Raw genomic sequence first — 23624 nt, forward strand, 5'->3', positions numbered from 1 at the left:
TAGACTTTTAACCTAGTACTTTATAATTAAATCCAACCTAATACTTATTTTTCCATTTTCCAAAATAAACATCATAAATTAATTTAAATAAATTAATAAATTTTTCAATTAAATAAATTTCTCAACTCGATTCTAATTCTGTTAAAATCATTGCAACTTCACCGTAAAAGAATCTATGAGAATATATATTTAATATTTCTACATTCAATGGATTCACAATGACCAATTAATTTAATTCTATTTTTAAACTTCAATTATTTAATTAAAAAATAAATCAGAAAACCATAAATTAATTTTTCAAGTCATTTCCATTTAGAGAAAATCACATTCATTTCCGAATGTTTTTCATTTCTCTAACTTTACCATTTCTATCCATTTATGTTCATTTGATTCAACATGCAATTCATTTTCGGTTTCAACGAGCTAGCGAATTGACCAATTGAACATATGTGATTAGGGCTCAAATGATTTATAATTAAATTCCAACTTTTCGCCTATTAATTCTAAACTTATTTAGTCACGAAGTTATTCCATTATAGTATTATAAATGAGTTCTCCCTAATAACATTTCATTATGAAAGCAACTCGATCAATACTCATCTAATTACCTTGTCATAAGTGTGTTGCCATTATAGGATACCCTTAATCTCTTTGGGATAAATCCATTCTCCCAATATGATCCTATTTTATCTTATGATAACCATTACATCTTCTTTCAGGAAAAATCAATTACTATTAAATAGTAATCTAGTTATTCATCATAAAGATGAACGATTCGTAACCACGTTTACTTTTCATCTGCCATGTAATGCCAATGAGAGGATATCATTTACCCATATCTCTGGGTATGAATTTCACTATTGTGATTGATGCTACATACCGCAGAAGTCATATACCCAACGCATTAGCTTTCGGTTCTTTATTTATTTGAGCTCATCCTTTTACTTACATTAAAATATGCGAGTCATGCATACATAGTGCGTCATCCACTCAGGATTAAGGTATGCCACACTCTGAATGTCATAAATGAATAAATCCATAAATAGATTCAAAATTTATTCTTTTTGGGTCTAGTTCGATCTGCTGCCAATCTAGTTAGTTGCATCTATATTTCTATTTTTTGGGAGTTATCCGTTCTTATGCCCAAGACAAGACATCTCCCTAATTGGACTTGATAACGACATTTTTTTTTCAATTGGTTTGCTCATTTTTTATTAGACTAAGGACATGTTTAGGTTCGTCTACTAATATAAGTTGTCTTTTCGTATTACGATCCGACCACGTAATACCGCTTAGTATTAGTTAAACATTAGACAATTAATGAGCTAATATTTGCTTTACATGCAAAAATCACGCGAGGATAATATACAAAGAGTGTTAATGTAATTCGTGAATAATATTATTAACCAATCTATTCAAAAAAATTACAAGTATACATAGACAAAAATACTATATTTAGGGCACCAAATCCAACATTGTACCCGTATTAAGATTTTATCCCTAGCTTCTGCGAAGAGTTGTGCATGGTTCACATAGCTTAGGTGATACGATGCTTGCAAGTCTGTTGCCTTAAGCCAAGATTAGTGGCTCAAATCGCCTTGCACGCATTCTCCATAATTAATATTACGCACGATACTAACCCTACTTTCATGAGCTTTTGTAGGTCGTCTCTTCTCCAATAGGGGCGTCATCCTCTATGAATCATACACAACTCTCCACAAAAACTAAAGACAAACCCCCAACATGGGGACAATACCTTCAATTGTTGAGGGTCCAATCAATTACTCGACAGATAACACTTTAAATACGTATCCTAAATGAGTCGAGCCTGTAACGGCCCAAATTTCAGTGGTGTCGGAATAGTGATGTGCGATCTCTAAATCCGACATGTGAGTTTAGATATTAGTAAGTAAAAGTTAAGTGTGATTTTAGAAATGTTTTTGAATTAGTGAAATTGTGAATTAAAGGAAATTTTTAGATAAAATGAGATAAAAACGAGGTATCGAGACCTCTAATTCTTAAACCGAGGCATAAATATTTTTATAAATATTTATGGAATGTTACTAAGTTAGTATTAAAGTTTTGTTACGAAATTTTAACATTTCAGTAGACAATTGAATAAAAAGGACTAAATTGAATAAGATGTAAAACTGTGGGAAGTGATTGAATAGATTAAATAATAAATAAGAGGGACTTAAAGAGAAATTTGATCCAAAATAAAATAGGCTGAACGATTAGGTAAATATTAGCTGAGAAATGGTGTGAACTAAGGGTAAATTGGTAATTTAGTTGAAATTGAATAGTTAAAAATTGGATTAAATTAGGAAATCTAGAGTTTTCTTTGTTTTCTTCATCCTCTCCAGAAAAAACACCATTGAAGGGTTCTTTTAAGCTGTTCTCTTATATTTTGACAACAAGTTAGCTCAATTTTTTATTATTTCTTGTAATTTTTATATTTTAAAGACTTTTTACAACTAGGTCCACTTGTTTAAGTCATTAGTTTTTGATTTCATAGGTAATTTTGAAAGTTTTCATGAATAAGTGCTGAAATTTTATGGTTATTTATCATGGAATCGGGGTTTTAATTTTATTATATGATGATTTTATGAAGAGATTTTTTATAGGAATTGATTTTTAAGATCTAATTGTGAAAGTTGTTGAAATTAGAGTTTTGTGTTGAAAAATGTTAAAGGCTTTGAAGTAGTTTATAATGTCTTGATAAAGTGTTATTTGAGAGGAATTAGCTCAATTGATGAATGCAAGGACTAAATTGTAAAAAATGAAAAGTTTAGGGTAATAGTGTAATTTTGAAAATTAAAGGGCATAAATTGTGAAGTAGAATAGAATTGAAATAGATGCTAATGAAGGAATTATTTTATAATTATAGATCAAGAAAACGATCATGGAAAGGAGAAATTGCAAGAATAGTCCCTAAATTTCTACGACTTTTGCAAATTAGCTCAGGTAAGTTCATATGGCTAAGTTAAATGTTTTGGTAGGTAAATTTCATACATGTCAGTATATTATGGTATAAAATGTCATTAAACCGTGATAATTATGAAATAATATTTGAGTAAAAATGCAAATTAAGTGGGACGATGGAATTGGGTACTTTCATTTTGTGTTCAAGATGAATTGACAGAAAAGACCATGGTTAGATCATGAAAGCATGTGACATGTGCTCCCATATAAGACCATAGCTAGACTATGGCATCGGTGTGATAAGATATGTGCTTCTATGTAAGACCATAGCTGGGTTATGGCATCGGTGAGATTTGATTATGTGCTTCCATATAAGACCATTCTGGGATATGGCGTCGGTGATATATGTGCTTCTGTGTAAGACCATATCCATATCTAGGATATGGTATCAGTGTGATTTGTGATCCGTGTAAGACCATGGTTGGGCTATGGCTTCGGTGTGTGACATGTGACTATGTGCAAGACCATAGTTTTACTATGGCATTGTGATAACGAAGTACTCAATTCCGTAATTGTTCTCTAAATTGGATAAAAAAGGTAAGTGATAAATGGGCCCAATAGAATTAAAAAAAATTGTTATTATGTGACATTGAATCTAAATAAGTGAACTTATCATTGATTTTGTGATTGACAGGAGGAATTAGTGAATTGGTTGATTGGTTGGACTTTATTGGTATATAAATGTGTTTTTGTGTTGGAAGTTAGTATGAGGGTGAGAAAAGTGGTCTTAAATGGCCTATTTTTTCCACACAGGTAGGCACACGGGTGCACACACAGCCTACTATATGGGCATGTGATAAGGCTGTGTGTCCCCTGCAACTTAAAAATGAGAAACATAATGTCTAGGTTTAGGCACACGACCTAGCACATGGGTGTGTGGCTTGGTCGTATGACGCACACGGGCTTTAACATGACCGTGTGATACGGCCGTGTGAAGTCTGCACCTAAAATGTGAAATTAAATTATCACATGGCCTAGCAACACAGGCGTGTGCTCAGGCCGTGAGATTCAAGTTTCTTTTTGAATGCAAGTCAGAGAGCTCTATGGGCTTGGAACAGGGACGTGTGTGACCACACGGGCGTGTGGCCCTATTTCATAATAAAACTTTCTTAAGTTTTCTCAAAACTCTGAAAGTTCTTGGTTTGGTCCGGAACTATCTCCAACGTATGTTTTAGACCTCATAGGCCCGTATAAGGAACTTTAAAAATGTATTTGAATAATATTTAATTTGAAATGATTTTTATGATCCGAATTTGTGTATGTTTAATTGTGTTTAAGTCTGGTAATATCTAGTACCTGTTCCGGCATTGAATACAGGTAAGGGACATTACATCCCTCAACAATTCCTTTCACATAAAGTTTGATGCTTATTCATATCTCATGATGTAATTCACTCACAATTCACAAAAATTTTAAGAAAACTAAAGTCATAATTAAGTTGATTTTTCTTATAAAGAATAGCCCATGGGAGAATTAACCCAAAAAAGAAAGACCAATGGGAAATTATTTTTGACCATTTATTAAAGAATTATTTTTTTGGTACCATATTTTAAAAAAAAGAAATTATTAAACTATGAATTTTTTCAGAAGTCTAAGTCCTATTATTTAATATAATTAACCTAAAAGTTTTGTCACATATCACGTTTATTAATTAAAATGTTATCACATTAATATTTATATATTTTATTATTTAAATGAAGATAATTTATTTTATTATATGAATGGGACCTTATTCAATTTGGAATCATACTTACCAGGCTGGTACAAGTGGATTGCAATTTTGTAATTTTTTTTTTGGTACAAAGAAGAGGGAAATGACTTATTTCATTTTCGGTTTAATCGGATAAAACGGGATAATTCAGTATCTCACAAAATAAAAAAAAATTAAGATAAATTAATAGCATAGAAGATACAGTAAAATGTTTAACAAAAGAAAAAGATGGTTGATTGAGTCTTAGCTCAATTGGTATGGGCATTGTTGTTAATGTAGAAGTATGTAGGTTTGAGTGCGGTGAAACGCATTATCCTCTTATTTATGGGTTGGGGGAGGAGATGAACTAAAACACAATGTCAAAATGTAATCAATTTTTCGATTTTAATTAATTTTTCAAGCATCCAGTTTTCCTTTTTACCTATTCGGATGAGTTCATTGATTTTTCAGGCGAATCCAAATAGAGACCTATAGAAGCTTGGAACTCCCAAAATTGAAAAAATTGTAATTCAATCCCTTTATAAATGATAATGTTATAAGTTAATATATGAGAAAATTACACTTTGTCCCCAAAATGAAAAAAAAAATGTAATTCCTTCAAAAATGATGAAATCATAAATTAATATATAATAAAATTATACTTTGACATCTCAAAAATTTATTTCTACCCCTAAAAATTTCTAATTTCGCCCTTGCTTACAATTCTATCCCCTTATGAATTATCAAATTATAAGTAAATATGTGGTAAAATTACGCATTGTCTCCCAAAAACGAAAAAAAAAATTATTTAATCCCTTAAAAAAATGATGAAATTATAAATTAACTCATGATAAAATTATACTTTTACCACTCAAAAGTTTACAATTCAATTTTTTTTTTCGGATTTGCCCTTGCTTATCCCGTCAAACCACTGAATTAACTGTTTAAATCAATCAATTCATGATAACCATTGTTGATAGTCAAATCTAGAAATTTTACTCAAAATCACCTTCAAAGATAATTATACGAATTAACCGAACAAAAACTCTTACAAATTTTGTAAGATTTGAAATAATATATATATATATATATATATATATTTGCTTACACCTATTCTAAGTTTAATTAGTGAGGAAGACTATTCCTACAATTCTAGATCACCATCTTTGTTCCACAAAAACACTGCAACCTACTGTCTCCCACAAATATTTTTTTCCCCTTTGTGTGTTGTGTCTAAGACTTTGGGACATATCATGAGGCTGACGCCTATGACATATAAGTTAGGCATTTTATTATGGGTAAATTACTACCAACATCACTAAATTATTAGTAAGTTTACATTTCAATTACTCAACTTTAAAAAGTTATAAAATGATCACGAATTCTTTAAAAGTTTTTTATTTGAGTGGTTGAGATGTTAAAATTGATGATGTTGTACTACCTTCTCTATTTGCACTGCTAGAGCCGGACAATAATGGTAGTTCCTCCCAAAAAAAAATTTAGGAAAATTCCATTTCCCCCTTGAAATTTTTAGAATATTTTCATTTCTCTCTTGACGTTTTTAGAAAATTTTATTTAGGCCCCCAAATTTTGAAAATTCTAATTATAACTTTCGATTTTTTTTTTAAAAAAATTAACCCCTCTTAAAATACTTTGAAATTCTCATTAATCTCACAAAAAGTTTTAAAAATTAATTATACCCTCCATTTTTAAAAAAAAATGTATCATTAAACTCCTAAATTTTTAAAAATTTTACTAGCCCCCTCAAACTTTGTCCCAAGATCTATCACTATGCACTGCCTGTACTAACGGAAAGCTGTCATTCCTCTATTCTTCTGCAGTTCAACTCTTTAGTTTAGTGATTTAAATGAAAACTTTCAAATAGTTCAGTGATCATTTTGTAACATATTAAAGTTAAATGACTAAAATATAAACTTATTAATAATTCAGTGACCTTAAGTGTAGTGTACCCTTTATTTTTTATTTTATTTTTTGGGTAATCAATTGATGTACTTTATTTCCGCCATTTTGGGTTGAAATTGCAGCATTCTTAATTTCAACATTGAAGATTGAATAAAAATTGAAAAAAATGGCAAAAGAATTTTGGAGTTTCCTTTTTAAGCTGTTTTCTTAGTGTTTCGCTAACGGTCTGTGTGGGGTAATAGAAAAACTCGATGCTAGCTGCAGTCAATTTAAGACCATTTTTGCCCTGAAACCGTGTGGGTCTTTTTCTATACATCTATACATATAATACTGTGTTGGGATCGAGATAATTTTTTTAAAAAAAAAATTTATGGGGTCAAAGCTGAAAAGTTTGGTGTTAAAATGGTTTAAATTGAATATTTAATTTTTTGGAGGGGTCAAAAATGCAAATTGTCCATTTGGCTAAAGCTAAAAAGGATTCAATTGAAGTGTTTATACTTAAGAGGGATTAAAAGTGAAATTATACCATTTAAGCTCCTAAGACTGAAATCAACTTTGAATTTTATAAGTTAACTATATTAAATGTTTTCAAATTATTGTTTAAATTTTAAATCAGTATGTACATTTTAAAACAGTTTAATTGAATTCTCAAAATATTAGTCCGGTTATCGATTTAGGCTTTAAATGTTAGCTTGTTGTGAACATAAATAAAACAGGTGGATCCAAATGTCAATAAAATTTAAGTGATATAATGTTTATTTTTCTTTTAACTTGTCGGATCCAAATTATCCATGTTTGTTTGGAGTCAAGATAAGATTATAAAATTCGAGGGCGACAAAACTAAAAATCATGCATTAAAAATGCTTAAATTAATTTATCAATTTTTTAAAAGACTAAAATTATAAAATTTCCATTTAACAAAAAATTAAAAAAAATTAAATTGAATCTTTTAATTTTGAGAGGACCTAAAAAGCAATTTACCAAGGAGGCCAAGGTCGCTGCCTAGCTAGTATACACACATGTTGAAAATTTTGAGCTACTAATTAATGTCCAAGTTAATAAATGAGCTAACAAAAGAACTTGATTGATACGATATTAGTATTATAAGGACTCAATTGAAATATTTTAAAATTGAAATACCAATATAAAATCTAACCATAGTTTGAGGATGTTTGTTCCAATTAACCCTACATATTTCTATAATCTTTTACACCATATCTGAAGATCAAAGTTTCTAAAAACAACTTGGCCGACATGAAAATGTCAAATATAGATAATCATCAATTTTGTTATGAAAAATCTTAGTTTTTTTTTTCCAGCTTTATAGTTCATCTTCCACTAGTTTTTGTTGGTCTTTCACGCCATCCATGCAACATCCATCCATTCATACATACACGTACATACATTATCTTAACCGTTTCACAATAGCTCGTCGTTACATAGTGTACATCCGTCCATCCATCCATCCATTTATACATACACACATACATTACCCTAACCGTTTCACAATGACTGACCGTTACATAGTGTACATAAATTGAAATATATGATATTGAATTTACTTCCCTAATGGGAAACCATTGTGATAACCGTCGGTTAACTCTCGAATTTCGAATATCCAACCTCAAACCTCGTTTAAATAAAAATTTAGTGGAAAAGTATTAAAGTAATGGTTGGATTATTTTGTAAAATAGTAAAAATATGAATAATGAGTTAATAAAAGATGTTGTTTTATTTTTTAAAAAGTTAAATTATTTTTTATAACCTTATAAATATTTATTATTTATTATATTATTATATTATTTGGGTTTTTTTTATGTATTTTTTTAATTGCGTCGGTGTCAGTGAGTTAAGCGATACCAACTCACTCTAAAGTTTTATTATAAGTATTAGAAATTCTATTACACACGTATGCGTGCGGAAACAGCAAATTTAGAACATAGATGTGCGTTTAAAAATAACATACAATAGATAATGAAACGTATGGTTTGAGGCCATCATAATAATATTAATTATGATTTAAAAAGAATGGGTGTTTCTGTAAATTCATAATTGAGTTAAGGATGACACTAACTCAATAAAGTGCTTAAATAATATTATAGATAAATATAGATTAACTCTAATTAAAAAAATAAATGATGCTTTTAAAACCGTATTTGTTTTATTTTATTCTTTTTACTAGCACAAAAATTAAAAATTTCCATTTAATATTATAGGGACTAATTTAAATTAATCTCTATAATAGAGGGACCAAGAATTACATTTACTTAAATTTCTAACCATTTGTCCACCCAATATTCTCTTCTTTTTTCTCTCTCTCTTTTTTTTTTTTCACACTCCACTGCTGTCTTAAAAGAGTCTTTTCCGCGTGGACCTTAAATAAATAAATAAATAAAACAAATATTTATTTATTTATTGTCGACAAGTCACCAAATGCTAGTTTTGCTCTTACAGTTCATGCAGCTGCTTGAAAGCGATTAGAATTTCAGTTTGAAAAAATTTCGAATTTAATTTGATAATTATTAAATCGAGTTTAAGTTATTGATCGGATTAAGATCAGGCATTTTAATATTGGATTCGAGTAGCTTCTGAATCTAATTAAATTTTGCATTTTAATATACATATTTATAAAATTATATTTTTATCCTTATTATACAAAAAAAAATTAAGTGTGGAAAAATTCGGTTCGACTCAATTACACTTCTAATAATGAAATTATATTTTTACCCTTATATACATATTATGGAATTATATTTTTGTGTTAACCCTTATTAAACTCCAACTTATTACTATTTGAGTTCAGCTTGACTTAATTACACCTCAAATAATAAATGTTATCTCGCTAAAGTTGACTTTTCCCTCCCGAAAAGAAAATGAAAAGATAAAAGAACATGCACAAAGATGCTATTTTGATTTCGGATTTTTTTTTATTTAAATTATTTCGGGTTTGAAATTTTTATGCTTAATTACTATAAATTTAAATTATTTTAGGTTTGATTTTTTCTAAATTTGAGTTATACGATTTTAAATTATTGAATTTTTTATGATCAAATTGATAAAATTAAATTTTCAAGATGAATTTTAAAAATTTAAGTCATTATCATAAAGTCCATTAGGGGTTAGAAATAATAGGATTTTTTGTATGACTTAATTATAGCTCTTTTTGCCATTAACAAATAGTAAGCCAAGTGTGGACCACTTCCATTTTTGGCTGCTTGTGTGTTTTTTTTAATAATTTTATTATAAATATTAATATAAAAATATTTTTAAATATGTATTTTTAGCAAATTTTATTTTTAGTTTCTCAGTGTATTTATTGGAGTGAATTTAGTGACTAATTCTCTGCATTCGGTAAGTCCATTAAGGGGAAGATATTGGCCACGAGTTTTAAAAATGTTCTATAACCAGAACAAGAATCAAACCCTTGACCACTAACTAAAATAAGAGAGATCATTATCATCTCACTTGACTCCCGTAGTTTTTACGAATGTTTCAAACTATGGAAATGTACTTCAATATAAAAAGAATAGTTTTAAAAAAAAAATTAGGTCATGGGTCATGAGGTCAACAAAGAAGGAAGAGTTTTTCAAACTAGAAATGGTCATTTTTAGAAGACAAAAAAGCCAAAAGAAATGTAAAAACATAACCCCAAAAAAATGTGAAAAACATAGAAAGCAGCCAGACCAGACACCAATGTAGAAATTTTTTTTTGTTAATTTAATGATGTCATGTTTTATTTTTTATTTTTTATTTTTTTTATTTGTGCTTATTTCTTCTATAAATAATACCCCATTTCAATGCAATAAAAAACAAACCCCACAAAAATTTCCTATCAACATATTATGATCATCATCCTATAACTCTTCCTTTTTCTCTCATTTTAAGTCCCTTTCTTCTTTTACACTAAAATCTTTCCATATGTTTAAGATGGAATATGGAGAAGCAACCCCGTCCGCCGTTGCTTCTCCAAATTCTTCGAACCCTTCATCCCCTTCGACACCTACGTCTCCTCTGGTCGTCATTAGTCCTTGTGCTGCTTGCAAGATTCTGAGGCGAAGGTGTGCCGATAAATGCATGTTGGCCCCGTATTTCCCTCCAACCGAACCGGCTAAGTTCACGACCGCTCATCGGGTTTTTGGTGCTAGCAACATAATCAAGTTCTTGCAGGTAGTTTATTGATAGTTTTACTAGGAGATTTTCCATGTGAAGAGTAATGGCCAGTTGTACTAGTGTGAAATGCTTAAAAGGTTTTCACTTTTCTTTTAGAGAAAAAAAGGACTTTTACTTTACGAAAATTAAAAAAGTTAGTCCCTCCTACTTTAATTTGTTAGATTTCAACTCTCGTACTTTACAAAAACCGAAAGTTAGTCCAATTGTTGTTTACATTGATATTATCCAATTGAACTAGCTTTTCGATTTTTGTAACAAAACAGGGATTAACTTCTCAACTTTTGTAAAATAAAAAAATGAAATTCTTAATTAAACCTTAATAAACTCAATTTGAATTAAGTCAAAATTGAATAAAAAAATAATATTTTTGGAACATCTTCTTCTAATCTAAGGCCTAACGTTTCTCATTCTATTAAATGAATGCTTTATATCAAACAGCAATATGAACAGCTAGTTTTGAATTGATTTGTTCATATTAGGTAGAATTACATATGGTGCATGTGCTAACGACCCCACTTTCTTTCATCAAATGTTGACACTTCCTAATTACATTTTCTTTGACTATGTCAAGAATTATTCTAACCCAATTTCTTTTTCTCGATCTGATGTCTTGATATTCAGTAGTTATATTGTGCCCCAATCAAATCTGGAGTTAAATCATGTCAAACTCTAGAAGCAAAGCAAGAAATGTTTTTAGAGGTTGAGATTAAGTTATCTGTTCTTATGAGAGTTAAAATGCAATTTATTGTATTGACTTATATCTTTATGATTTTTAAAAGGACTAAATCGAAATTCTAAAATTTTTTAAAGGTCAAACTATAATTTTATCATATACTAAGTTAAGATTTTAAATATTTTCTATTTTAAGAGACCAAGGCCTTGCATACCCCTCTTTTTACCTTTATCGGACCCATAAAACTTGAACTCAAAACCTTATACTTTTGCATGTTGAATTTCTTCACTACATTGAGTTCTCTTCATCAATGATATTTGATTTTTTTTCCCACACATTAAGGCCTATTCATTTGTTTACTTATGGTCTTAGTTTAGAGATTAATTTGGTTCAAATTATAGTTTTGGTCCTTTTACAATACTCAAATATGGGATTCGGTCCAAATACTTTAATTTATCATAATTTGGTCATTTTACGTTTATAATGTCATCTTTTAGTCTAAATGGTTAATATCATTAACTACTCCAATTAGAATATTATTGTGAATTTTCTTAAAATCCATTTTAACATGATGGGTCGAAAGGGTTAAATCGTGAACTTGAGCATAAAAGAGGACCAAAACAATAATTTGACCTATTGATAAGAAAAGTTCGTTAAAGCCTAAAGGTGTAGGTGTAGACTTTCCTTTCGCAGTGACATACAGACATGAACAGGGGCTTTGGGGAATAAAATGGTGAAATTTCATTTTAAGTCTTTCTATAAATTTAACAATTCAATTTAGATTTCTTATTATAATGTTTTTTTACTTTAGCCCCCAATAACTTATATTTTTATCTACAACCTCTTTCAGGAACTTCCAGAGTCACAGAGGGCCGATGCAGTAAGTAGCATGGTGTACGAAGCTAGTGCGAGGATCCGAGACCCGGTATACGGCTGCGCTGGGGCAATCTGCCAGTTGCAGAAGCAAGTCAACGAGCTCCAAGCACAGTTAGCCAAAGCTCAAGCCGAAGTGGTCAACATGCAGCTACAACAAGCGAACCTCGTGGGGGCTTTGCTTTGCATGGAGGCGACTGCGCCGCCTCCTCAACCGCATCCCCAACAATTCGCCGTCGACACCTTCATATGTAGCCCACAAAGCTACAATAGCAATCCCGGCTTCATCGACGACGACGACAACAACAACCTAGGATCCTTATGGGAGCCTCTGTAGACATAATTGATGTCAAAGGTCCCATGAAACTCTTCTACAGGAGAAGTTGAAGGACATTAGATTAATAAAGGCCAAGTTACGATTCTAGTCCCTCTATTATACTCAAATTTCATATTTAATCCTTATACTTTAATTTGACATAAAATTATTCTAATTTACTTTTATAATGTTACTAGTTAGTTTAAATAATTATCACCGTTAATTATTCTAGTTAAAATATTGGCATGGCTTTCTCGTAAAAGACACTTCTTTCAACACAAAGTAATTCATGTTAACATGATGAGTTGAAAGGAAAGCTTCTAAAAAAAAGCCACATCAACATTTTAATCGGAATAGTTATGATGTTAATTGTTTGAGTTACCTAATGACGCTATAAAAATGGAAGGATAAAAATATGTCAAATTAAAACATAGGGATTAAATCTCAAATGTGAGCACAGTGAAGGGATTTAAAACCATATTTGACCATTAATTAATATTCAACTGTAAACATTACTAATAGGTTATAATAACTTTGTATAGACGAAAAGATACCTCCAATTTGTTTTTAAACTTTATTTATGTGCTAATTATGAAATAACTTTTTTTTGGTCAATTTCTAGTTTTGGTTCCTTATTATGCTTAAATTTGAAATTTAGTCCCTTTAATTTGATTCGCTCTACTTATAATATCATTGGTTAGTCTAAATAGAATGATATTTTTTCTTAAAAACAGTTGTTCCAACTCATCATACTAATATGAATGTTTTTATATCGAAACCTATGTATCTAAGAAAAAAATCCACATCAATAATTTAACCATAATAGTTAAGGGTGTTATTTATCTCGACTAACAAATAACATTATTAAAGCAGGAGGACTAAATTATAAAAAATTGAAGTATAATAACTAAATCTAACAAATTTTAGCATACTAGAAAAAAATTCACATAAATAATATAACCATAATAGTTAAGGGCATTATTTATATGGACTAACAAATGACACTATAAAAACAGGAGGACTAACTTATAAAAGTAAAAGTATAATGACTAAATCTAACAAATTCAAGCATATTAGAGAGACTAGAATCATATATTCTGACCCCTTTTTTTTTTTTGCATTAGACTCCCCCACTCGAGTTTTTTTATACTTACTGAAATATCGATAAAATAACAAAATATACATATTCAAGTCTTCAGATAACACCAATTTTAAATTTAATCCTTTTAACATATTTAGTTTATTTTATGGCATATAAAAAAAAACAACCTATAGCTAGACTCAATGTTTGGGTTTTAACCTAATTTCAACTTGTAACAAATTTTAGGTCACCTACTAATACTATTTATGATATACTTAAAATTTATGTTTGATTTAATTCCTTGTCAAACAAGTTTTTGACCCCACTCTCTCTCTTTTTATTAGTTTTCAGTTGTGTTATTTGAGTCGGAATGGATTGAAAATTTATCGGTATATTGAACCGAACACAAGGGTTGAATAGAATTAAATTATAATTTTTTGAAATGTCAATATATAATTTTATCATTTATTAATTTATTTTATTATTTTTTAAAGGGCTAGAATGATTTTTTTTCTTTTTTTTAGGGGTCAATGTGCAAATTTATCGTATATTGATTTATATATTTGTTCTTTATGAGAAACTCAAAGGTTAATTTTCTATTTTTACCCCTAGACCTATTAGCTAATTGCTCAAAACCCGTAAAATTTAGAACTTGAGTTGAAAAGTAAACCAATTAAGTCGGGTTTAAATTTTTTTAATTATTATTGAATCGATAATTGAACTGAAAATTAATTATCAATTTTTTAAATAAAATAAAATTTAATTTAAAAAAATTCAATTTGAAATTAAATATTTGTGCCTAAATCAAGGTGTACTTTTCTAAATGACTAATCATTTTCCTAATACAATGAAACATTTTTCAATTTTATTTTCCTAAATTTGACTAATTAGGGTGACTAGTTTGACCTTTTTGGAAGGTTCAAGAATCTTATCTTAACTAATTCACCACCACAATTTAATTTCTTTTCTTATTATTATTATTATTATTATTTTATGAATCGACCAGATCATAATTCAAAAATATTTTTATTTAAATTTAATCTGTAAATTAATTTATTATTTAACTCGATATATAATAATTCATTTGAAAAATTCAACTCATAGAAAATTCAAAATTTTAATAAATTTGATAATAAATATTAAAAAAATAATTGACTTATAATTAATAAAAGTCTATATCAAAATTTATCTTAATATTAATGAACATCAACTTAATAATAAAATATTCATAATCAATTATCACTTAATAGTCAATATTATCATAATTTATATTTTTTTATCTTAATATCATACTATCATTTAAAGAAAAAAAATAAAATGGATATTATTTTATGAATTTTATTTAATATTTAATTTTTTAGATATTTTGTTTTAAAATTTAAAATTTTACATTTCTCAAACAATATATTTATATTCAACCTGAACCTAAATCATGAAATTCGAACTCGACCTTGAACAATGAAATTTAGAGTTCAAAATTTGAGTTTAAGTTTGGATTTGAGTTTCGGGTTTGGAGTTTGGGGTCCAGGATAAAAAGATTACTAAAATTATGTGTCAATGACATAGAAAAATTGTTGAAATATCATTAAATAATTAAAAAAGAACCATGGACAATGTGATGGGAAGGGTCCATAAAATAATTTCTCCGAATTTGATTATGGATTAAATTGCAATTAACAGGGCACATGCAAATGTTTCAAAAACTAATGGTCATGATTTTGAGATTTTGTCTCCTTTTTGGAATTCTGATTTTAAATCATGTGCTTCCCACGTGATTTGATCTTTAAAATGGCTACAATAAATTTGTCATTTTTTGGTAACAAAGTTTATTTTTATTTCTATTCTTTGAAAAAGACAAAATGAAAAATCATTTTTTTCCCAACATCCCACTATTTTCCATGCTCAATTTCTTTTAAAAAAATCTGATAACTTTTAATGGTAAAAAGATTTCTCTCGTATTTCTTAGTTTCGATATTGAGTAAATTGATAATTTTCTAAAAAAAATTCATGTAATTTAGTCTTTGTCAATTTCGAAAATGAGCAACCAATGACAATTTATCCTACTTTTAATTTGTATAATAACAAGTTTATCTTCGATGTTTACAAGTTTTGTCATTTTTGTCATAATTCTAAAACAAATCAAGATATTTAGAATCGGGACCAAATTGACAGAATATGTAAATGTTTAGGGATAAATTTATTGATTTTTTTAGAATTAAGACAACATTGAGGGTTGTTATACCAATCAAAGGTAGGATAATTTGACTAAAGAAGTTAACATCATGATTAATTGTCTTTAGTTACTCACTTTCAAAATTGAGATGGACTAAATTGTTATGTTTTTTTTTTTAATAGACCAATTTTCTCGATATCAAAATCAAGAAGGATCAAAGAGGTCTTTTACCTTTTTTTGCATCTATATAATGTTAATATTTTTAACCCTATGATATTAATTAAGAGAGACTAAATTGTCACATTATTCCAATACACGAACAACTGCCAAGTTCAGGGATTAAGGCTTAGTTTGGATGGGCGATTGGGTGCGGCAAGGTGCGTTTAACTTACTTTTTGACTCACGCTACAGTATCGCTACAGTATCCAATCTCACCGCCACCGCTGTTTTTACACTAAGCGCAGGTAAACGCACCGCCCATCCAAACTCACCCTAACTTGGACAAAAAAAGGTTCAGGCCTCAATATAAGAATAGTTGTTAAATTTAGGCTCCCAAAAAGTGGATTAACCCTATAATTTACTTCACAAATTATAAAGGGACAAAGTAGCATTTAGTCCCTGAACTTGAAAACTTTTCCCAAGTTGATCCCTAAATTTTTTTGTCCATGTTAATCCCAACACTTGACATCTTTTTTCAATGTGGTCTATAAAATTGAATATAGATTCCATTAAAATATGATGACATGACACTCTAACAAAGTACCATATAATCACTTAAAAATTTTAAAAAATTATATAAAATCTAATAGACATAAAAAATTATATATATATAAAATAATTATGTGACAATGTGGTACAATCTCAAAATATCACATCATCACATTTTAGCAAAAATCAAAATTTAAGGATCAAATTGAAAAAAGCTGTCAAATTCCAAAACTAATGTGGATAAAAAAAATTCGAGGATCAATATAGAAAAGATTGTCAAATTCAAAGACTAAGTGTTACATTATATCTTATAAAAAAATATACTTTTTAATTATTTTCCAATTTAATTGATTAATATCATTTCAATACGATTAAAATATCATGTGCATTGTTCCTTAGATTTTCAAGATATTTTCATGGCTGAAATTATGGGCATGCCACCATGCCCATGGAGCTCCTCCCTTACCCATACTTCATTCAAAACCATATAATAATGACACCCACGTTCCAACATTTATTCCATCTTTAATTCTCTAAAAAACAATTTAAAAATTTTATTCATTCGAGCCTGGATGTCTAATCGATATTTGAGAGAATTTTAACAAAAATATCAATAAATTAGACAATAATTAGATCGTGTTTAAAAATATGCCGGTTTATTTTCAAATTCTAACTATATATATACTATATATTAAGGAGATAATTAAGTTAATGTTGCCCATCAACCATATATAAACTCAATTATAAAATTACCAAAAACCCATTTTTTTTTACAAAATAAAAAATATTGTTAATGGGCATTTATGTCTTTTAGCATTTTGATAAGTTTAGAAAAATAAGTACACATTATATGAATGTTTGTCATATTTTTTCACTAACTCAACTTTATTATCATTTCAACTAAAATCACATTTGATTTTTATGTCAAATTTTTATAAATATTTTATATTCGAGTCTTTGGCTGAGTTAGTATCTCGATTCAACCAAGCATCAACTCAATTAGGAATCGACTAAAAACCTATTATGTTTATAAAGAAACAAATATTATTATTATATAAAATCTATAATAATCAATTTAAATCCGAAAACATACCTATGCGTGATGAAGTTTGAAGTTAAACCTACCATTTCAACCGAAACTTCATTTATTTTTATACAATTTTTTAATAAATACATTTTTAGAGCCACTCAAATCAAAATCAAACCTTTTAAGAACTAGTCACATAATGATCAATCATTTTTAAATTGTCGAATAATGACTAAATCTATTCGAACGTACTCAAACACGAACAATAAAAAATAAAAAAATAAACAAAACCTTAATTAGAACAAAATACTAATCCTCAAAATATGTAATAAAATAATCCTTAACCAATGTCTATAACCCTAGTCATCTTCGAGCCTATGTCCGTACGTATGTCTGACACCCGTGTTCAATGCATAAGATCCTCCTCAAATCTCTAAGTACAAGGAAAGAGAAAAAACATATGTAAAATACATATTCATATCCAACACTAACATTCAAGTCTGAGTAACATAGCTCTGGTCCATGGAACCTATCTCGTAAATTCACTGGTATATTCTACCATGATGATGTACCAATGAGAAGAAAATACACTGACCTACAGCTACAAGAAAATTTAAAGGGAGTAGAAATATTATGTTTATTTGGTATGTTGTACTTTATTGTAGTCAAACGATACAGGTTGCCATATTTTTCAGCCAACAAATGTTATCAATTAAATAACTATGGCCTATGTTGCTCCGACTCTTCATTTTACTTGAAATACCTGTGTCTGATAGTCGTGTCTGATGCATATTGGGGATATGAGTACGAAAATATGACCCCTTTTTTCCGGTCAAAAGAATATTCCACCTAGCATAGCAAAGAGGATCCCTTGCTATCAGACCTCAATTACCTAGGTACCAAAAATGAAGACGGGATGCTTCAACCCAATTTGTCAAGCACATCCTCTTCCTCACATGGGTGGCCACCCGGTGTGCCGCTTTATTTGCTTGTCTCTTCACAATTCAAAACTCAATAGCTTCACACGTTGTACATCTAACCTCAATTTTTCCTTTTCAGATAGTCTTAACCCTCTCTTGGAGCTGCAGCTTCAGCCTGAACTGCTGAGTTTTATGTTTCTCACAGTCCCATGTCGCACAATCATTTCAACATTCTCATTCCAAATTACAATTCCTATTCGTCCCTTTCCCACCATCAGCTCCATCGCAGTTAACTTTCGTCCAAGTAGCCTTAGGCCTTTCCCATTTAGCCTTCTCTACCTCTTTACTGTCTAGCCTCTCGTTCCTCCTTTAGCTTCCTGCAAAAGTTTAGCTTCCTTCTCCACATATTCCGAATTCTTGCTATATTATTAGTATGAACTCTCCATAAAAAACACCTTGATCTTAGCAGGCACCAATGCATAATGGCATAATGGCCGTTGTACTAGCTTCCTTCTCCACATATTCCGAATTCTTGCTATATTATAAGTATGAATTCTCCATAAAAAACACCTTGATTTTAGCAGGCACCAATACATATCCACTTCCAAACTTTTTTTATCATGACACAGGAAGTAGAACAAACCTCCCCTTTTGTTCTCCTTATTTCAGCACCCGATATCCAGACTCAACCGTATATTCCCCATCAGCCTCCAAGGACCCTTCAAATAGATGAAAAGACCTTAAAAAAAGAAAAGAAAAGAAAATACCCACGTCAGACACCTACTCGTGTCAAACACATTATCGTATCCAAAACTCACAACTGAGTTAGAATACACATAGACTGAACCATATATTTCACACATGGAAAAGAAAAACCGAAGATATTGAGAATAAAGCATTTTGAAAGGTTTTCAAATGCTGCATTTATTGTTGACAAACAATGCAGGATCAAAGCTTGAACTATGATATTCCTAAATCCCTAAATCGCATACATTAAAATCAATTCATACGAATGCAAATCTAGATAGAACAAACATGTATAAATGAAAGAAAACGTTTAAAAAAAATCATTAAAAGCATGCTTCTTAGGGTTTTGTTTTTCTTTTTTTGTCGATTTATCATCTATGTCAACTAAAATTAGTTCAATATCAAGACTGTCAACACACATTATAGTGGTTCGGTTCGAATGAATGATGGTGAAGTAACGATTTACGCATATTAGGACATAAAATGTTATGAGCAAAAACTAAAATTCTTGCATGCAATACCTGATCCAGCTTCTTTCATTTCAATCCCCATAGCTATCCTCCATTGCATAAAGAAGTTTCCGATAAGTATGTCCATCAACAAGATCTTTACTTTGCAACTCTCTTAACAATCCCATGGCTTCCTCAACCCTTCCTCTTCTGCAAATCTCATCCAAAATCGTTCTATACGTTATCAAATCAGCAGACTTCCGCATTTCAATCATCTCTCTCAGATAATGCACCGCTTCTTCAACCTCTCCAGCAATTGCCAAAGCATTCACAAGGGAGTTATACGATTTAGCACTAGGAATAAACCCGTTTCTCTTCATTTCATCACACAACTCCCTAGCATTATTCGTTCTACCTTGCGCACATAACCCGTAAATCAAATAATCATAGGAAAAAGCATTAGGCAAGCACTTGTAAACCACACCCATCTGGTGAAACACACGAAGAGCATCATTGACATGAAGTGAAAGCACGTATCCTTTTATCATAGAATTCAACATGAAAACATCAGGTTCGATCCGGTCATCAACCATTTGCCTGAACAAACACCTAATAGCCTCCATATACATATGGTTTATATAAGAATCCTTTCCCCTACTCAACATCGTCGTGAAAAGAATGTTATACGTCCTAATAGACGGCCTACAATCGAATTTCCGATTGTTCCTCATATGCTTAAATATATTCACAGCTCTAGTTAACTTCCTGGCTTCAGAAAAAAAGTAAATCATGGTATTATAAAGGGGCTCAGAACCGAACGAACGAAGTGCGAGCACTTGGTTAACAACAACATCCATTTCTTCATACATTTTCGCAACACCGAGCTTCTTTATAATAATATGATAAGTGGAAACATTGTGCTTAAACCTAGGTTGTTGAGCAGCCCAATTGAATAATTCCCAACACACTAAAGGATCATCTTCTAGTGTTATTACATTGTAAAGCTCATCAGCAGTGAACCTAGGTGGGAGCTGTGAAATGACTTGTTGAAATTTAGCTTGGTCAAGAACAGGCTTTTGACTAGCTTTTAATCTCTTATTTACCCTCCTTCTATATGATCTTGGTGGGGCTTTAGTTGAGTAAAAATAAGTGTAAAATTTATGTGAAATTGAAGTGGGAGATGTAATCGATGATGGGTTGATTTGGGTAAAGGTAAACGGGCTGTGTTGAGGGTTTTTGAAGGTACCCAAATTACAAGAAAAAACAGAGTAAAATGGGAAATGGTGAAATGGGTACTTGTGAAAAAGATTAATCAAGCAGTTTCTACGAAGAGCAATCATTTTGATGCTCATCAAACGAAATTGCAACTGGATTTATGGCAATAACAAAGAATATTTATATGTATATACTTTTCTGTTTGCTTCTCGGGAAAACAAGAGAAAAAAAATGAGAAAATGGGTGCTGCAAATCTAACCTCGAAACATATCGGAGAAGGCACTGAACGGTGAGTAGCACAGCATCAAAACGTAAAATTGATGGCTGTGTTTTAGCTCTATGCCCATACAAGAACAGCGGCTAACAAGAAGAAATTAAATCACCAGTAAAACCTTGAGCCCTCCAAAACAGCGGTGTTGATGGCCCGGACGGAGACCCGAGCCCATTTTCAAAAAAATAGGCCCTGGCTTAGGCTCTGCCCAGTCCGCATTAAATAATTTATTTTATTATTTAAAAATAAATAAAAATGTTTTTATTTAAATTTAATTATAAATATGTATATATAGCTATTTTTATTTTTAGGGTAAACTTCATCGGATGCTACTAAACTATTAGTGAATTTACATTTTAGTCACTTAATTTTAAAACGTTACAAATTAATCACTAAATAGTTCAAAAAATTTAATAATTAATCCGGAGCGAACCAAAAAAAAAAACCCAATTGTTTTGTAGTTTTGGTGAATTGAGTAAAAACTAATTTAATATCGTAGAAAAAAAAAGTTGACTATGGCCCTGTTTGATGAAGTGTTGAAAAAATCTAATTAACTGAAAATTAGTATTTTCAGCAACTTAATTTCCCAAACACCTTTGATTTCAATACAGAGGCGGATACAAGGGGGTTGGCAGTGGCCCTAGCCCCCCCCTAAAATAGAAAATTTATATTTAGGCATTTGAAATTTTTTTAAAATTTTAAATTAATAAAGGTAAAATTATACTTTGGCTCCCCCTAAAATTATAAAAATTTGATTTTATCCTTTAAAAATTATAAAGATATATACTATAAAAATTAAATTTTCATTCGGCCTCCCTAAAAATTTGTTCTGACTTCGCCCCTGTTTCAATAGTAAAAATTACTAGATAAAATATTTTCCACGAAAAAATGTCTCAAAATGTCTCCCTAGTGAACTTAACAAAAAAAAATTAATGATATTAACAATTAGAAAGACTAAATTGCAACTGTACGAAAAGTTCAAGGACTCAGAACATATTTTAACATTTCAATTTTTTAAATATCGGGGATAAAACAATATTTAATCATTGAATTTAACAACCTTATCCAACTTGGTCCCGAAACCTTCCTTTTGTCCAAATTAGTCTCAAAAGTCAAAATTAGACAACTTTTCTCGTTTTGGCCTCTGAACTTGGATTCTATTAAAGTCCAATTATGTAGCACTTTGATATTATATCATGTCATCACTCGAAAATATATGAAATTTTTATATAAAATTTAAAAATGAAAAAAAATTATTAAATTTTTTTTAATGATAAATAATGATGTGGCACAATTTGATAGTGCCATATCAATAGATTCCAAGTTCAAGGACCAAATCGGGAAGAACTTTCAAGTTCCAAGGAGCAAAAAAAAGTTTTAAAACTAATATAAAACAATTATCAAATTCAAGGACTAAATGCTACATTATTCCTAAATACATTTATCGATTCACAAACATTGTCAAAATACAGGGATTAAAAGCACATTTTAACCTTTTAATTCAAAAAAAAAACTACCTTAAAAGTACCATGGAGCTCTTATACTAAAAATTAGATTATATTTTGTACCCTCTACTTAAAATATGGACAAATTAGTCCCTATAGTTAGATTAAAGAGTAAATAAGCTATATTGTTAAAAATTGATCCATGTATGTTAGCATAACGTACATGTGGCACATCATGTTTTGCTATTTAGTTACTCTGTCAAACATGGCAATTTTTAATAGTAGAAACAGATGAAATTTTTAATAAAAAAAATTTATTATTTGATCTAATGTATAAGGATTAATTTATCTACTTATTAAGTAGAGGGGATAAAATGAAATTTAAAACCTAGTATAAGGGCTTCCATGATATTTTTACCAAAAACTACCCAGCATTCGCTGTAGAAACCTAGCCAGTATTGCACGACAGATCCTTCAAATCCAAAGCTCGATCTCCATTAACGTCAGCTCCCATGGATTCTTCGACCATCGCTTCGATGTTTACTCGAAAACCCATTTCTTCATTAGCTCGAACAAAGGCTTTCACGGCTTCTCTTCTTCTTTCATGCTCTGCAACACTACTAACCACCCCCCCAAAAAAAAAACACAAACACACACAATAATTTAGTTTAGTTTCCATGGGGATACCTGCAAACATTGTGAGAAAACATATATATACTGAGAGAGAGAGAGAGAGAGAGAGAGAGAAATTTTAGAATTATCATACTCTTTAAACCGGGAAAAATGGTGGATAATGCCGGAAATACAGAGAGGAAGGCCATGAAAGCTTAACATTGACTGCAATATTGTTTTAGTAATGATTTGTTTGAAGAATAATAAGACAAAGGAAGAGGAGGAGTTTAAGTAAGGGACTGAGGGTGTTGGTCTCTTCAAATAAAAAATCGATTTATTTCGCATTTTT

The 23624-nt window shown here is 30.0% G+C and overlaps 2 protein-coding genes across 3 annotated transcripts; one reads left to right on the forward strand and one right to left on the reverse strand.

The window, feature by feature from the left end:
* The first annotated feature begins 10395 nt into the window (after window positions 1-10395).
* Window positions 10396-12816, forward strand: LOC107949061 (LOB domain-containing protein 1). The gene is made up of 2 exons (XM_016883772.2): window positions 10396-10762; window positions 12289-12816. The coding sequence occupies exons 1-2, from the start codon at window positions 10514-10516 to the stop codon at window positions 12646-12648; spliced, it is 609 nt and encodes a 202-aa protein (XP_016739261.1). The 5' UTR covers window positions 10396-10513; the 3' UTR covers window positions 12649-12816.
* A 5259-nt stretch (window positions 12817-18075) lies between these two features.
* Window positions 18076-21431, reverse strand: LOC107949062 (pentatricopeptide repeat-containing protein At2g27800, mitochondrial). 2 transcript variants are annotated; one of them, XM_016883774.2, is made up of 2 exons: window positions 19805-21431; window positions 18076-19255 (listed from the first exon to the last, which is right to left on the reverse strand). In XM_016883774.2, exon 1 carries the CDS (start codon window positions 21082-21084, stop codon window positions 19825-19827), a length of 1260 nt encoding a protein of 419 aa, XP_016739263.2. In that variant the 5' UTR covers window positions 21085-21431; the 3' UTR covers window positions 18076-19255; window positions 19805-19824. The 2 variants fall into 2 exon arrangements, with proteins under 2 accessions (XP_016739263.2, XP_016739262.2); XM_016883773.2 differs by having other exon boundaries at window positions 18076-19275; window positions 19805-21424.
* Window positions 21432-23624: the final 2193 nt, after the last annotated feature.

The sequence above is a fragment of the Gossypium hirsutum genome, chromosome A08 (genome assembly GCF_007990345.1).
Source record: "Gossypium hirsutum isolate 1008001.06 chromosome A08, Gossypium_hirsutum_v2.1, whole genome shotgun sequence".
Lineage (NCBI taxonomy): Eukaryota > Viridiplantae > Streptophyta > Magnoliopsida > Malvales > Malvaceae > Gossypium > Gossypium hirsutum.